The sequence below is a fragment of the Anabrus simplex genome, chromosome 7 (assembly GCF_040414725.1).
Source record: "Anabrus simplex isolate iqAnaSimp1 chromosome 7, ASM4041472v1, whole genome shotgun sequence".
NCBI classification, from domain to species: domain Eukaryota; kingdom Metazoa; phylum Arthropoda; class Insecta; order Orthoptera; family Tettigoniidae; genus Anabrus; species Anabrus simplex.
In genome coordinates this window covers 232,795,201-232,813,363 of record NC_090271.1, presented here as the reverse complement: position 1 = coordinate 232,813,363, position 18,163 = coordinate 232,795,201, and the positions used below count along the sequence as shown (strand labels likewise).

At 37.3% G+C, this 18,163-nt stretch overlaps 1 protein-coding gene across 1 annotated transcript in view; it reads left to right on the top strand.

Moving 5' to 3' along the window:
• Positions 1-18,163, top strand: part of GCS2alpha (glucosidase 2 subunit alpha) — a 152,664-nt gene that overhangs the window by 82,134 nt on the left and 52,367 nt on the right. Inside the window, exon 10 of the mRNA XM_067151611.2 lies at positions 9,002-9,240. Within this exon, the coding sequence (XP_067007712.2) occupies positions 9,002-9,240 (239 nt within the window). The remainder of the gene's footprint in view (positions 1-9,001; positions 9,241-18,163) is intronic.

The window sequence follows — 18,163 nt, the reverse complement described above, 5'->3', positions numbered from 1 at the left end:
GGTTGATTGTTTATTCGCCCCCAGCAGGGAATATAAGCGAACACCAAGGAGTGACAAGGTACAAGAAAATATCATCAACACATCACGAAGAACAGCAAATCGGAGAAGAAACACACACTTACCTTTAAAGAAATTGGAAGAGTAGCTTAAGGTTGTGGACAAAATTTAAATTAAACAGTTACAGTGCTCTATCAGTTCACGAAATGAAAATCAACACGATTCTTTAAACACAAGGTAACTTTAATTCATAAAGATAAATTAATTTTAACAACCAAGGGAGGAGATAAAAGAATACTAAGTAGTTAAGATAATTAAGGAGACTCAAAGGCACAAAATAAACAAATGTTCAATTAAGTACATTAACTGAGAGGAAAACCAAAATTAATGATTAACTAATTCAATTCATTAGGTTAACCCTAAAAGGGAACCAATAAGTTAAAAAGGACTAATTGAATTAGTTAGGTTAACCAAAGGGAAATGATTAAATTTAAGGTGAGTTGTTCTCCAAGAAATTAATTAACCAGTTTCAATCCAAGTTACACTCTAACATGTGACCGGCCACTTATGATGAAATACTACAAATGAAAAAGAAACTTACTACCAATTAGCGCTAGTTACAACTTGTCAGTTTCGGGAAAGTACTTTCCTTTCAGGTAACGAGTCGTTGCGTGGCTTGACTCCGAATTCGTCTAAGTTGGTTATCGCGATGTCGTAAAATAATTTTCCAGGTAAGAACACGAACGACCCAAAACACACACCAAATCAATAGGTGGGCCAAAAGTAAATAATAAGAGCAAGGGAAAACTGAAAATCCAAAATCCCATTAAAAATTCACGGGTAAGAAGTACCCAAAAACACCACACCCAGACACAAGCAATTGCAAGCCCTTTTCAACAGTACCATCAATCAACATCACTATGGCAACAACACGACGTGTCCAGCCAGGGCGTAACGAAACAGGCCTGTTCAAAATAGAAAAAATGCCAAAGGAAATAAGCAGACCAGATAGGTTAAACAAAATCACAAGGACGATCAGAATAAAATTTAGAAAGGTTAAGTTGATTTAAACAAGACCTTGCGAAAACCACCTTAGTTCAACAACACATTGTTTAACAGTTAATTCGTTTCCAAACAATTTTTACATATATTAAAGTGAAGTTAATTTTTTTTTTTTTTTTTTTTAGAACATCGATAAAGTGCATTTTCCAGAAGCCTAGATGAAGTTTTGGTCATACAGTTGAAGTTATTAGCCGAACAAACACTCATTTCAACACCAAAGTTACTATCATTATTATTATTATTATTATTATTATCAGATTGAGACGCAATGTATTGGAGGTTCAATTTAGAGTTCCACTGAGTCAGGAATCCTATTTTTCTTCTTCAAGAACACTCACTTCGTGGTTTTTAAAGAAACGAACAGATAACTTACAGTTTGCAGGATACCAGGAGCGGTTTACACAATCTCAAAGGACGCCACTTTCCCATTGTCGAAACTGCAGAGATTAGAAGAAAATTGCAGGTAAACCAGTGTGGATTTATAAATATAAAGGAAGAACAACTCCACCAAAGTTAATGGGCTACAATGCCCGTAGTAAATCAGTCTTATCCGGGGTCAATTCCCCACAGCCACGCCATCGCGCCGAACAGACACGAACCCTTCTTCATGATGGCTGCCGGCCTGCAAGTGAAGGCGTCTGCTTGCTAAGCAGAGCCGCTTCGCCAGGCAGCTCGCAACACGTGCTTAGTTTTCCTGAAGCGGTATAGAGAGTTCAAAAGGCTAAACAAAGAGCGTAGCACTGCGCGGATCAAGTTGAAGGGAAAAGTCAAATATCATCCGAAAATGGCAAGGTATTTCACTCTAAATGAGATACGCCAATGTTCATTGTCAAAGTTCATTGATACAAATTTCTAATGCTGTAGATACCAGTCCAAAAGGTTTTCTGAGGAGGTTTGGTACACTGAATACCATCACACCGCTATTCCATGACGCTTTAAATTCAAATAAACGTTCGCGTATATTATTCTCATAAACAATCAGTGCAGGAAAATCGTGGCCGAGGACTAGTAATTTTTTGACGATCAATGTGGAAAAACGATGGTTTAAGGAATGATAAATGCGGGGAAATTTAATATTGGTTTATATGGAACTTGTTCAGGACTGAATAAATTGAACGATGCATGCAGGAAAACGACAGTTCCGGAAACGATGCATTGAGGTTGTACTGTATTAGAGTGAAGGCACGGCCAAGTTGATTCATCACTCTTGTTAGGACCTTTAGTGGTCTTGACAAACAGGTCCCCGCACTGTAAAATAAGATTTGTTTCATTTCTTGGCACAGGTTGCTGTCCACAATGGATTGTGCAGTAGAAACTAATACTTATCGCATATCTCCAAGGTATTCAGTAGCGATAGTATTTGGACAACATGGGACCTTCGCATAAATAAAATCACAACGAGAGAAGGAAAAATACTTACCAAAACTGTCCCAAGGTAGAAGCGTGAATGGATTAAAACAAACTGGACCCTGAGGTCAGGTGGATTAGTAACGCAGATCAACTATACTGACTTAAAAAAGAAATAGGCCGGAATACCAGAATAAAATTTTAATTACTAGTAATTTTAAAATCCATTAAAAATAATCATTAACTTTTGAATCTTCTTTTAAAATTATAACAAATAATTAAGTTCGGAAACTTATTTGAAAATTACAATGGATAATTTAGTAAACTTTGAAACTTTTTCAAAATAAAAATGAATAAGGTATAAGGTCGACCCTGTTAAATTACTATACATACCGGACATAAATGTCTTCGAGAAGTGACATAATCAGTTATTTGAAGATTGAAATTGAACTTATCATCTTTCTCTGTTCTTGTATACAAAAAACAAAAATTGATAAAATAAGGAATGTGGATATCCGACAACAGCTTGGATTGGAAAGAAGCTTGCTGGAGACTCTAGAAGTGAAGAGATTGCAATGGTATGGTCACATGAAAAGAATGAACCCTCACAGGACTCCTCGAACATACTTTGACCACAATGTTCCTGGGAAGAGACCAAGAGGAAGACCTCGTTATGTTTGGGGAAAACAGATAATGAAGGACCTTGAAATTAGAGAAGTGAACTGGTGTCACATATATGAGCAGCATCTGTGGATGAGGCTCATACACAACCAGACCTGGCTTGCTGGAGCGAAGAAATGATGATGATGATCATCATCATCACCCTAATCAATTAATCTGAATAGGATGAATAACTTAGAAATGTTACAGATTTATGCAGAGTCGAGAATTGTCTCTCCATGACTTCCAATGTTCTGATAAGAAATGCAAATATTATATTGCCACAAGGTAAAAATAATTTGTTGTCAGGAAGAAAACACACAATGATACTCCAAGTAGGTAATAACTCCCAAAGTCAGTATTAATTTAGGATAGCAATTAAATTAAAATGGTATTACACACAGATTCAGGCAACTCAATTCAAAATGCCAAGCCCAACATCAAACAGAACAGTCACGACTCAATTGTCAAAGCTCACCTACTCCAGTGTCAGCAGAGGCCACACCCCTTTTAAAGTTTACAACTGTAACCCATGGTAACTAGATAACATGACCAAGCAAAAGGAACATGGCTGCCGAAGAATTACTGGATAGCCACCAGAAACAATTTCCAACTCATTTGTTTTACATATTATTTCCATGAGATTTATCTCTGTTAAATATAATTTACAAAGGAGATTACTGAAACCGAAATGTTACCAGCTAATTGACTTAATTAGAGCCCTGAAAATAATGTCTAATACATGATTAACGCCTTTCATATTTTAAAATCTTGATTAATAATCAGAGTCGAATAATTTTTAATTATTCAGTCCGAACTGGTTATCCTTGATATTCCGAAGACATCACTGTAGTACAGTGCTGGTGACCAAGAAAATATGGAGTAGCTACTTACATTTATTTCACTAGATAAGAATATAAGATCTGGAAAAAACAAAACAAACTCGGCACAGTTCAACCTGGGTTGAATATTGGCATCATCTCTCCACTTTCTTTACTTAGTTTGCTTTAAATCTTCCACAAGGGACCAGAACTTATGACGCTCAAAACATTAATACCAATATAAATGGTCTCTTATTGGACATTATAAATTTTCCAGCTAACTCATTCATAGTTGCCAGCGTTTCGCCCCAATGTGCTAAGTTGGGCTCATCAGTTGGTAAATAGCACACCCACCAAGACGCATGTCTAGTGCATACTGTGGAGGCCACTGCGTAGGCTACTTGGAGCCACCGGCAGTGCCAATGCTCGATGAGAGACTTTGTCCCATTACCAGAAATTGATGCCTGCCTGGCCATCAGATGATATAGATGTTGATTCCCACAGGGAACCTGAAATATTTGTCCCAATTTTTGGACATCTGACGTACACTTCGCGTTGTGTTCTTTTGGTATCCTATCTCTCCCATCCTGACCCTTTATACTATAGGTTGTACTAGCTTTGTATTTTGTATAAGATTACCTGTCATATTTCACATTTTTATGCAAGGATGTATTACGAAATTTATCATGATTTGTAGTTCCTTTGGAACTAGTTTTATATTAATGTTTCACATTTTAAGGCACACACATGTTATTCTGGAACCTGTTACGATCATTATAAATTTTAAGCATGTGCTATGATCCCTTGGATTAAGTTTTTTTTATTCACGTCTCACATCTTTGTTAAATTTTCTTATAACCTATTTCTTCTAAATATGTATTTGGAACTGCTTGTAACGCTTTTCGTGTGTATCACATATTTATCCATTAGTGCATTTATCTAGCACATGTTTACCCTTAGCATCGCTGTTAGGTTTGATGATTATATTTGCAAGATCTATTATTCATCTACAAGCTTTAAAAATATTAATGTTCTTCAAGTTTGTACTCCTGTTATCAGTCATGTTTTGAGAAATAATGTATATCTTAAATTTACTAATATCTATTTGTATATTCCATTCTCACTGTACAGCCTTTTAATTTGCAGTCTGATCTTCTTTGTTATACTCTAAATTTATTTGTATCTATTTGTACACTTCTTTTTTACCATCTGCACTCAAATATCTTACCAAGTATCAATTCAAGCTATTTGTATATTCCATTCTCACTGTACAGTTTTTCAATTTTTAGTCAATTCTTCTTAAATTGTTATGATCTAAATTAATTTATATTTACAGTATTTGTACATTTCATTTTCGTCGCAATGGGTGGTATTACTGAATGTGTGGAGTTATGTATCTCCGTTTTGTTGATTCGCAGTTTTCTCAATCTTACCAGAAATTAATTGATGTCTATTTGTATGCCACCTTTTCTTTTATTGTACAGTATTTCTACTAAATTGTTCATTCTAGAGTATATATTATCTTTCTGCTGGTTCAAAAAAAAAGTTATTTGTAATCCTTTTATCTTGATTTGCCTTTATATCATCGGTCCTGACGGCCCTCTATTTCTGAGCCCCTCTTTATTTTCATTCTACTGCGCACAAATAATTACTGGGACTTTATTGATAATTAGTCTTCCTTTACATTAGCATTACCTCCTAGGTGACGTTACAAATTTGTAGCGCGTCGTTTACAAACTTATGTAACAATTACTGAAAATCGTATTCTCTAAAACTTTTATATAATGTTTATCGATAGGACCACTAACAACAAAGATATTAGAGAATTACATTTTAGGCCTTCCCCTAAGCTACTCTTTCAACCAGCAAAAATAAAATTGTGTGTATATATATATATATTATATGCCTTATTCCTCGACTTTACATACTGGTTTTCATTATATTCTGTTCTGACATTTTCTCGTTATGCACGTACGTACATGCATGCATAGATACATACATAAATGGCAGAAAACTAAAAATTGCATTTCCTTTTTATTGTAGACATGGGCGATGCAAAAATACCATTCTTTTTATTTTAATTTTTAGAAATGTACAGACAAAACTCTTACTGTATTTTTTTCTTCTTGTTTTATGACTGCATAGGATCACTTTAGTCAGTCCATCGTTCAGGTCTCTTTGAAGGGATTGTCCGGGCTTTGCGGTCCTCCCAGTACTTCTTCAGACGCTTCGATCTTCGTGCCCTTTCCTCGCTTGAAAATGTGCGTGTTGAGGGTTTGTTTCGCGTAAGGGTGAAGCGGTGGTGTATGTTCTTGAGTTTTGTATTCAGTTTTATCTTATTTGTGGTTTCTTCTGTTGTAAGGCCTATTTCCTTCAGATCCTCTCTTACTTCTCTGATCCATTTACATCCTGTTGTGGTATTTTTTGAGACAAGATTGTGTTCTACTAGTTGTTTCAGAAGTCTCAAATCCTGCATCCTCATGATAGATATCTCCAAAACCGAGCAAGTGGCCGTACGGTTAGGGTCGCGCAGCTGTGAGCTTGCATTTGGGAGATAGTGGGTTCGAACCCCACTGTCTGCAGCCCTAAAGATGGTTTTCTGTGGTTTCCCATTTTCACACCAGGCAAATGCTGGGTCTGTACCTTAATGAAGGCCATGGCTGCTGCCTTCCCAATCTCCCATCCTTCTGTCGCCAAAAACCTTCGATGTCTTAATGCGACGTTAAACAAATGGAAAATAATATATATGTATGTCCAAAGAATCCCGGTCTCCTCTTATGCATAGTATCTGTAATGGGTTCTAGCTCTTCGTACACAACTTTGTTAGGTATTATCTGCCACTGTCCATCTTTCTGGTATTTTTTGTTGATGCAGGTTCATCCAGTCCTCCTTTCAATTTTCTGAATTCTGTTAGTCTTTGATTGTTTATTCAGGTGAAAGTGTTTCTGCTGCATGTGTAGCTTCCAGTTTTATAACTGTGTTGTAGTGTTGTATTTTTGCAGTTATTGATAGATATTTCTTTTTGTAGGGGCACCATGTTCATTTTTGTGCTTTATTTAATCTATTTGTTCTTGTTGGGATTGAGATTTTTCATTTACAGTAGGTTATGCATTATTACTTCTCCATAATATTTAAATTGAGTTCCTATTTTGATTTTATTACCATTTATAACTTCTTTTAGTTGTGTTGGTTTTTGGGGCATAATTTCTGTTTTTTTCAAATGATATTTTGAGGCCAATATTATTTGCAATGTTTTGAAGTGCATATTTGGGTTTTTGCTTCTTTTATGTCAACTGCTAGTAATGCTAAATCATCAGCGAAACCCAGGCAAAATTTGTTTTGATTTTTCGGCCAATCTTTCATTACCATTTCTAGAGCACAAATAATAGTGGTGAAAGCCCATCTCCCTGCCACAGTCCAGTTTTTAATTACAAATGACTCTGATATTAAATATATATAGATTTGCCAAAATTATGTCAAGTCAAATTGCTAAGTGATCAGGACTACAGCTGTCCATAACTGAATAATAGCAATAATAATAATAATAACAATCACTTTCATTCTCTATAGTAGTTATTTAGATAAATATTATAAATTACCACAAGGAAATCGTTCAATATGTTTGCTTTCTGAAGTTAGGAAAGTCTTGATCTTGAGGAAGTCATTGTTCAATTAGATCTTTAAAATGAAATAACTGCAGCTGCTATCACGTAACACCTATACCTTATACACACACACATGCACGCGCGCGTGATAAGAGCTAGACCTGCTCACATCCAGTCTCGAACTCCCAAGTTGAAGTGATGCCCTACACACAGTAATAGGCAACAACCAAGTAATGAAGGCAAGCAAGAACACACATAGATAAGAATAGATAGGACCATAATCTGTTAATGATGCAGTAATGCTTCTAACCTGTGACCTACTCTATTAACCCACACATTGTTTCACAAATTTCCCTTTTCAAAAAACTGAGTATTTTACAGTAACTGAATTTAACTGAACAACTTGTAAACTTCTTGTTTAGAATTTAACACCACCAAAAAACATTTTAAGATTATCTGTTTTAAGAAAATGTTTATCATAAGTCAATGCAGCCATGTTACATTTTAACTTAGCCTTTTGGCAAACTTTTGTTATAATTATTACTCAGTCTGAAGATAAATATAACCTGTATAAACCGGACAAGTTGAATGACTTTAAATAGGAGGAACCATAACAAATCACTTGCTCAATTGCAGTTAGTACCACAAGTTTGATTTTACAAATTTGAAATTAGGCCTAGGGCGTACCTGCCAACTTCAATTGACTGCATAATGCCATTAAAAATAGGAATAAATGATTACTAGTAAAAAAAAAGTAATACTTCCACACTACAAACTCATCAAAATACATTACTTTCATAATATATATCTTACCCTCCTTCTTCTACATGAAAAATAATCCAGCTTCTGAGCAATGCCTGTTGTTAACAGAAATAACAACTTCAAAAATATTGACAATACATAAAGCTTACAAACAAAGTATGGTATGTTACTTTAACAACTCTGGGAGAAAAAATCCTCAGTTATAAGGTGCCACTTTTGGTAATTTACCATATACAGAAGTACATTTGGTTCTATATTAAGCATTACAACTATATAGTTAATAATTATTACAAACATTACACCAAAATTTTAGTTTATAAATTTCACACAATTTTGCCGTTGCTTCTTCCTCTTAGTTTTCCTTGTTCTATTGCTTATGGATCCATGCAGTTACTGTGTGTTAGTCTCATAGTGTTATTTCAATTAGTGTGAACTCTTAAGTATTTGCGTGACAGATAGGTACATAAACACACGCAGCTGGGGTAATCTTAACCCACAGTTGCAAATGAAGAAGTATAAATGTATCTTGGCCGTCTGAACTGTTGCTGTGTCTTGTCACTGTAATTTACTTTCCTGTATAAAGTACATTGTAACTTTAAAACCTATCAATAGTTTTACTTTCTCCTGCTGAGAATGAGTGTTTAAAGAAAATATATGGTAATGGAACTTCTGAGTGCTTTGTAATGATTTTGATTGCTATGGTGACACATCATAGAAATAATTCCTGATTTATTTGTATCCAAACAGGTTGGTGCTGGCCAGGATCATCCAGCTATTTGGACTTGTTTAATCCTGAAGTCCGAGAATATTATGCCAACAGGTACTTGCTCGAGAATTACCATGGATCCACAGAAAATCTATATATATGGAATGACATGAATGAACCTTCAGTTTTTAATGGACCTGAAGTAACCATGCACAAGGATTGCTTACACCATGGAGGCTGGGAACATCGTGAAATACACAATGTCAATGGACTTTTCCATGTAAGTATCTTTCTCGTAATTAAAGTCAGCTGTGTGCACTTGCACTTTTTTATAAACTCCAATATTGATGCAATCCTTCTTGATGTGTAAAACTAAGATAATGTTCAGTCTTTTTAATATTAAATACAGGGTTTTCTGTTGCAACATCACATTTCTGATGCGGTGAAAAATAAGGGAAATGTTAGTGGCGGTTGTGTGAAAGTCTAAGTCTAAGAGCCGATAACTAACTGTACGGGGAATTACTGTGGTGATCATCGTTACAGCATTTTAAAGGCCTTGTACATTCATCTCCACTCTTGGAACATTAATCTGATACTTGATTTTCATACAAGCCTTTTGCAAACGGTGTGAAAGGGAAGGAGGGCAGGGAGGAAGCCATGAACACAAAGACAACCAAATGCGCTGATGTCTCTGTATCAATACATCCTAAATATGTTTATTACTAATGCTGTAGGAAACATTATTTTTCTCATTTATCTCCTGGTGAGCAGTAAAGGGTTGGAGGAGTTGGATTTGGCACCTGCCTTCCTGTTGATCCAGTATCCTGTCTGTATCAGTCCACTTTTGGAGCTCTTGGCGTACAGTGTTATCTACAGTTCCCAGTCGGCGTATGCTTTATGACGACTGTGAACAAGTTGCAAGGGCAGACCTTTCAACCGCTGTACCGATTATGATCTCAGCAAAGCGTATTTCTCTCACGGCCAACTCTAAGTTACCTGCTTCCGTGTCACATTGGCCACCTCACTCTGCATTCACCCACCCCAGGGAAGGATATCTAGCGTTTTCTATAAAGAAGCTCCGGAATAGAAGATGTTTGTAAAAAAAAATTTAAAAAATGAATAAACAGTGTTGAGTCCTCATAACAATCAGATGTGGAATACCGTATTTGCTCGCATATAACTCGCACTTTTTTGACCAGATATAAGTGTGAACATTTTCGGTCCATGATATATGCGGGGATTTGTGTGCGAAAGATCGTATTCCCCCCCCAAAAAAATGTAAAATTTGTATTAGGCTATTGGAACAAGACAACTGGCATACTAATCCTATTCATTGTCACATGTCTTCAATCTCAGAGCTATTCTCGCATGCATCATTCTGGTCACCATCCCATACTGCATCATCCTGACTTCCGTCCAACGCAGTTGCTATGCCAGTCTTTAAGAAATTCTTCACACACGAGTTCAACTGACGGCCTCTTTATTTTGGCTGCTGGCATCAGCTCATGCTCCCCTCCTGCCACCCATTCGGCGTACAATTTACGCACATTGTCCTTGAAGGGCTTGTTGACTGAAACATCTAAGGGCTGTAGGCATGAAGCGAGGGTTTGCTAGTTAGGTATTTTTGGTACAACAGCTAGCCTCAACCGTTCTGCAGGTAGGAAGAAATGCAGCTTCTTCGTGTACTATCACGTACAAAGTACCGTAACAGCAATTGGTACAGTTCCAATATTTAATGTAGGCACATCCACGAAATACCCAAACTTTATTTCGTATATGTACCGTATGGCTTTGTATCGTCAGATATTAATGGGAGTTATGTGTGGGGATTTTATTTCCTGCAATTTCAAATGTTAAAAATGGAGTGCAAGATACACGCATTGGCAAGTTATATGCGAGCAAGTACGGTAATAGGAAAAATTGTAAGTGCCATATAATTTGAATTGCCAAAATGTATTATACAGTGCACTCGAAGAATTTTTAATACCAGTATTTGTATTACTCAAAAATAATTTATAACTAAATTTATTTGATACAAGTATAAGGTGCACGTAATAATCGCATATATACATTGAAATAATTAAGAGTCCAAATCAAACTTATAGATAAATAATACCGGCATACGTATGATGCATGGTAATTAGAGTATGGTTCCAGTGTATAGCACCCTTGCCAGGATTACTTGATTCGAGAACTGGAAAAAAGTCCCAAAGAAAAGCACCACGATTTGTAGTTTGTCAAAGTGGTCATGAGACACTGTACAACCTTCACTCGTGAAATTATGAGTTCTCATTTGAAATACATAAGGCTGTAAGTTATTGCTTGTCGGGAACATCGCCAGGAAATACTGGCGCCGCGTGCACTTGTCTACTAGTACGGCTTTCAAAGCCTTGCAAACAGGGGTACACCGGTATCAGAACGTGCAGGTAAACAGCGACAAAATGAGTCACTGAGAATCTAATCACGAAAAAAGTTAATATTTGTTCTTGTTACTGGTAACATTGAAATGAATGTGTCCTTTTTTCATTAACACTGTCATGTAATCAGCCACCATGGGCCACGTTTTGAACATTTCAGTATTGGGAAATTTTCGAGTAGGTATACCCCTGCTTGCAACTCTCATAGTTCACCATATGTGGGCCTCTCCATGTCCTGGGGGTATTTCCATCGGCACTGTTAGAAAATAGGACGATTCAAAATCAGTGGTGATGATATATCACCAATTCTTCTAACAAGGTTGATCAGACCAAGATTTTACGTGAACAAAATAGCAACGAGCAGAGTGATAGGGAGCAACACTGGGGGGGAATAGGAGAGGTTTCCGTGGTAGGTACCAGAATAAAGAAAAGGACCATCATTCAACAACTCAGATAATGAGATATACAGTAGAACCTCGATTATACGTTCCCGGAAACTACGTTTTCCTGTATTATTCATTCAAATTATGTGGTCCCGCAAGCATCCTAATTCAATCACGTTGTAAAAATCGCACATTATCCGTTTCTTGAAGAAACTATTTCCCGGATCAACCGTCCAAAAATTTCAGTCCCATCAATGCTAAATCCTCGATCACGCGTTTTCCAAGAAACTGTATCTCACGAAAGGAGGGCTGCAAAATGGATCTTGGTGTTGATGTCCCGTCATTGTGGTAATTTGAACAAGTACCGGTACTGTACTGGAAAAGTGATCGGCAGTGAACTTGCATAAGGGATCATCTTAGCATCGCATTCGGGTAGAATTGTTTAGAGAATCCTCAGAAATCATAAAGCAGAGAGTGCCCTCGACAATTGGAATGAGACAGAGCGCATTTCGACAGCTCTATTTGAAGACGGAACGAGTTTTGTCAAATGTTCGTACTTGCAAAACGTCTACATTATGTCCAGGGTTAGATGGTGGTGTTTTTTAGTGTGTCGCCGAACAGGTTTTAGGCATTTCCCTCAGGGCACTGTATAGTCGCTGAGCTTTCAGGCAACAATCAAAACTGCTCCTTCTTAACCCTTACCCCTCGAATTAAAGTTCTCTGTGTTTCCTCTAGTACTCGTATTTTAAATGTACATTTTTATCTTATATGACCTGCATTAATCTTTCACGATTTTGGAGATAGCACTTGGTTTTAAATGATGTAGTTAGGCTATACACGTTTACAGCAAGCTATACTTGAGCAAATAAAAGCAATATGTGGAATTTAAGACGAATTATTTTGCATTTTTATTATTATTATTATTATTACTACTGTTATCGCATACCGATTGGTTTCGTTAATAATTTAGTGTACAAATTATCACTAAAAAGCAATTGAAAAACTCTGTTCAGTCTCTGTTTTCATACCTCGCGGTAGTTTGTAGGCTGAAACCACTGTAAACGGCAATTTCTTGACATCTGAATGTGTTGATTTATAATTGTGCCAGCCGTCAGCATCAGGTACATGTTGGTTACGGTACACAAACCGACCATCGTCAGTTCACTTTTAGGCATCGTGAAATGCTATTAGATACATTCATTAGGAGCAGAGGTGCGAAAATACTGAGGTTTCGGGTGTTGCCTGACATATACAACATATATATGACTAGAAGAGCACATGGCGGCCATGTTTGTTTACTATCGCTCGAGCTTTCATGTGCATGATTTGACAGCTGACTGCTACACTGCCATCTAAATAATGGATTTTTGACTGACTGTCGAATGGTATCTGGATTCTACAAAGTTCCACACGGAACCAAAAAATGGCAGTGTATGTCATCGTGTATTTTGTTGGCTAAGAGACGGCAAACGAGCGGTGGACGATAAAATGCCATGTCGGGTCTCCCCCGACATGTGACCGGAACGTTAATATCGTAATGTCGGGCCTCACCCGACAGACGAGTGGTAAAGGTTAAGTAACACAAATTTAGTATTTTAATATTATCGAATACGATTGTTATCGAGAACAGAACAGATGTTGCACCTTACATACGTACATAAAGCCATGGGAGGTTTTGGGATTGCCTATTACTGTTTTGGTCCTAATATAAGACTGGGAATTTCACGTTTTTGTGTTAAAATGTTATAAAAGCCGCAGTCGTTTTATTTGCGCCCGTTACATTTAAAAACTTTGTATCTCGCACTCGTACAGACTCGCACAGCGAGCGCGCTTTCCAGCTGAGTTCAAGGTCGCGAATAATCATAATTTCGGAAGTGTTAATGATATTTTTTCTCTTTCCAATTTGATTGTGATTAGTGATGGGCAGAACTAAATATAATGCATTCGAGAACTTGAGGATTGATACTTTCGAAACCATATTCTCGCGTTCAACATAACCTTTAAAAGTCGATGTAGCCCAGGCCTAATTTACGCGGTTCAAGATTTCCATAAACTGGCTAGGAACAGTAAACCGGTGACCAAATTACAATGGAAGATTTAAAAAAAAAAAGAGATTTTGCCATCATGTTGAACGCTTTTGTACCTAATGTGCTTTATTTTATTAGATTAGAGAATGAAAAACTACTTGTGGTCGATTGTTGTTTGGCTTGGCGTTATGGGTATTAGATTTTTCGAAGAGTTTGGCTGTTCAAAGTTGCCGAACTGAAAGAAGTTTTCAAAGGAATATGACGAAATTTTCAGAGGAAAATGACAAAGTTTCCCTGGTAAAATTCAATGTAAAGTTTTGAGATTAAGTCGCGTACCAGTAATAAACGTTTGAAGCCAGCCCCGCGGTCTAATTTGCCTGCCTCTCACCCGGAGGGCCCAGGTTCGATTACTGGCCAGGTCAGGCATTTTTACCTAGATATGAGGGCTGGTTCCAGGTTCACTCATTCTACGATTACCTTTAATTGAGGAGCTATTACTGGTGATATGGCGACCCCGGTCTAGAGAGCCAGGAATATTGGCTGAGATGATTCGTCACACTGACAATAATCTGGAGGCCTTCGGACCGAGGGCGGTCACTTGGTAGGCGGAAGGCCCATTGGGGATGTAGTTTGGTTTGGTTTAGGGGTGTTTGTAAGATTATAAGTATACATAGTTCATTTTTGTAATGTTTAGCCAAATTGTTGATGGTTCATTCGTTCCCAGATTTTCCGTTTTCTCATGTTGTACGTTTTTTTCTGCAGTCCCTCCAAACACTGAGAATCGAAGTTCCACTGTATTAAATAATTGACTTAGTATTACACACACAGTTTAATATGGGATTTGAAAAAGTCCAAATGAAAGCTTTTCATCTTCATTTCATGACGTGAAAATTTTAGTGCGGAGAAAATCGAAACGGTGAAGGCAAAAAATAAGGCCTTCAATAAGTAGAATGAATAAACAGTCAGGACGCCTGAAGGGCTTAGTTTTTACAAAATATCAAGTGAAGTATTAGCTCACCCAGTGTCCGACTATACAATGTTTCCAGTTGGACGGAAAAGATGTGCGCTTTGTACATCAAGCCGCACAAGGTCAGTGGCCCCTCCACTCACACACACTGTATACAAGCTGATGCCAGGCTGGTGAGATGAGCAAGGCTGTGCATTATATATACGCAAGGAAGCGAAGACTAGTAACTTCGAGAAATTTTAAGTGACGTAGCAGATAACGTAGGCAGTAGAATGTAGACAGAGTGGCAGTCAGTATGCAGTGAGCCACAGGAGGGAAGAGATGGGCGAGCACAAAATATGATTAAACCATTAATATATATAAACGTAGATGACAAAAGCAGGTTAGAATAATTAAAGTAGAAAACAGATGCAGTAGAAGCGTAGATACGAAGATATTGCCGGAGTATGTAGAGATGTAGATGCAAAGATTATTCCAGAAAGTCGTGGAAACGTAGATACAGAGGTTATGGCAGGAGCACGTTACATATTCCTGCCACCGAGCGGAATCCGAAGGATGGGCGAAAGCAGGTCGGCGAACCAACAGCGCTGTCCATGAGCGGCGCCTTCTCAGGAATCGTCGATCGGCAGCGAGAAGAAGCGCAGTATTGGAAACAAAGGAACAGTAGAAGTTTGGAAAACAAAGAAACAAGCAAAGCAGGGAGAATAGGGAAAAGGGAAAGAGAAAGGGGAAGAGAAAAAAAAGGGGGAGGGACAACAAGAGAAGTGATCCGGACCGAATTAAATTACATTTTAAAAAAGTGGCCAAAATAAATATATGGAGAATTTCCCATGAAAATTAGTAAAAAGGGAAAAAGAGACTCCACGTGAAAAAGTACAATTAAAAAAAGGGTATGGGAGAGTCTGACATCAAGTATGTGTGGGTGGAGGAGAAAGGGATTGGGTGAGCTAAAACACAAAGCAAAATGCAAATGCTCAAACATGAGGACCAGAGTAATCGGTGTAGATATGACGTAAGCATAACTACCATAAAACAAATTTTGAAGGAACTCTCCCTCAGTACCCGAGGACAGAAAAGAAAAAAAGGGATTCAAGAAGAAAAGTTCCGAAAAGTGAGCCTTACGAATATCCTGAGGGTTAGAAATAGACTGTAAATGAGCAGTAACAGAAGGGAAAGAAAGGATACGGTATGGACCGATCCAAAGAGGGGAAAGCTTAGCTGAAATGTGATGTTGGGTAGAACTAATGGGGTGGTTTTTAAACAAAACTTTATCAAAGATTTTGAAGTTGGGAGGACGGAGGCGGGAATTACATGTTTTCCTGTGAAGATCTCTTGCATGATGTAAATTACGAAGAGCTTCTTGTAATAGGCAGTCAGTAAGCAGATGAGGAGGGGTATGCAATAAAGAGGGCAAATTCCAATTTAAAGATAGAGGAGTATGAAGATCTCTTCCCGAGAATAGCTTGGCCAGAGAAAAGGAGGTAGAATCATTAACAGTAGCATTTAAAGCTAAACAAAAGTAAGGAAGTTCAGTATTCCATGATTTTTGATCTTGGGAATGAAAAATGGAAAGAAAAGATTTAAGATTCCGGTGGTAACGCTCAACAACATTTGCCTGAGGGTGATAAGGTGAGGTACAGACTTTTTTGATTTCATAGGGAAAACAAAAGTTATAAAAAACTTTTGAAGTAAAAATAGCGGCATTGTCAGAGACCAAAATTTTAGGAATGCCAATAAGAGGAAAAACTTGATTAGTTAGTAAATTAATAATCTGAGAAGAAATATTCCGTAATGGTCGTACGAGAAATTTCGAAAAACCATCCAATAAGGTAAATATGTAGGAGTTCGATTTGGAAGATTTAACCAAAGGACCGACAATATCAATGTAGAATTTCTCGGCCGGGTAAGTAGCGGGGGAGGCTGCATATGTCCCAAAAGGTTGACGATTTGGGGGCTTATGCTTTTGACATAAGTCACAAGATCGGACCCAAGAGAAAACATCCTTTCGCGTTTGAGACCAATAACACTGAAAGGCAATGCGAGAATAAGGTTTCGCCACGCCAAAATGTCAACCAGTAGAGGACCCATGAAAATATTGAAATATCATGGGACGTAGGGTGGAAGGAAGAACCAGATGAGGAGTAGCCCGAGGGGTAGGCTTGAAGACAATGAGTTGATTTACAATACAAAAGGGACCAGAATAATTATGAGAAGTAATAATAATAATAATAATAATAATAATAATAATCGTATGACCTCAGCTACCGTGTGCAAGACATTTCAATTTGACGCCATATGGCTGTCTGCTCGTTAATTTCGATGTTCCGTTTTACTCTAGGTCCACTAGATGGCAGACCGAGTAAACCAAAACTCTCTTGGGCGTCTATGGCTGAGATTTAATTAATTTTGTCGGGTAAACACCAAATGTGTCACCAGAGATCTTTTACATATAGTTTTTCAATTGTTGACTGTATGGATCAAGGTTTTGATGGTCTTGACGTGACTGAAAAAACAAAGGGAAATTTATGAGAGAAGAAACAGAATTTACAGTAGCAACGGGAAGGTGGTTTATCTCAGAATTATTAAGATGATCTTCAAAGAGGCGGGATAATGCGTCAGGTACGGAATTTTGGAAACCAGAGACAAATTTCAGAGAGAATTTAAAACGTGACAAACGAAGCAGCCAACGATCCGTGCGTCCAATTTTTGGGGCATTATTATGTAACCAAGAAAGAGCTTGGTTATAAGTGCTCACAATAAACTCTAGATGATCGAGATACTCCGCAAAATGTTCAGTTGAGAGGATTAAAGCAAGTGCTTCCCATTCATATACAGAATATTTACGCTCCACAGATGACAATAAGTGACTAAAATAAGCAATAGGGCGAGTTTCACCCTGCACTGTTTGTTGCAAAACAGTGCCAACGGCGACATCGGAAGCGTCCGTAGAAAGTTCAAACTTGTTATAAATGCTTTTAATGAGTTAATATTTTCAAATCAGTTTTAAATAGTCTTTCCACATCCTTTACTTTAAGTTTTATTATCAATTGTATGTATGCCTATTTTTCAATTACAGCTGAGGATGACACTATTATGTGTCAAAACTAGTTCTGTATAATTATATAAATGTTGTAGTTGAATACAGCATTAAAATTTGTATTGAATAGGTGGAAATACCAAAACTTTAATTATTTGTCACTTGTGAAATACAAAATATCCAGCAATTTTTAGCAATACTATTTAACTACTAGCATTAGAGATATTCAAGGTGTCAGGTCTAGTTCAATGTTTAGTATGAATAATGATGATCCAGGTTCAAGGAGATTAACCGATGAATGTTTGGCAGTCAAATCTGAACTTAGATAAAGAAGAGATGATCTTAGATTAGCGTTTATACAATGGAAAATCG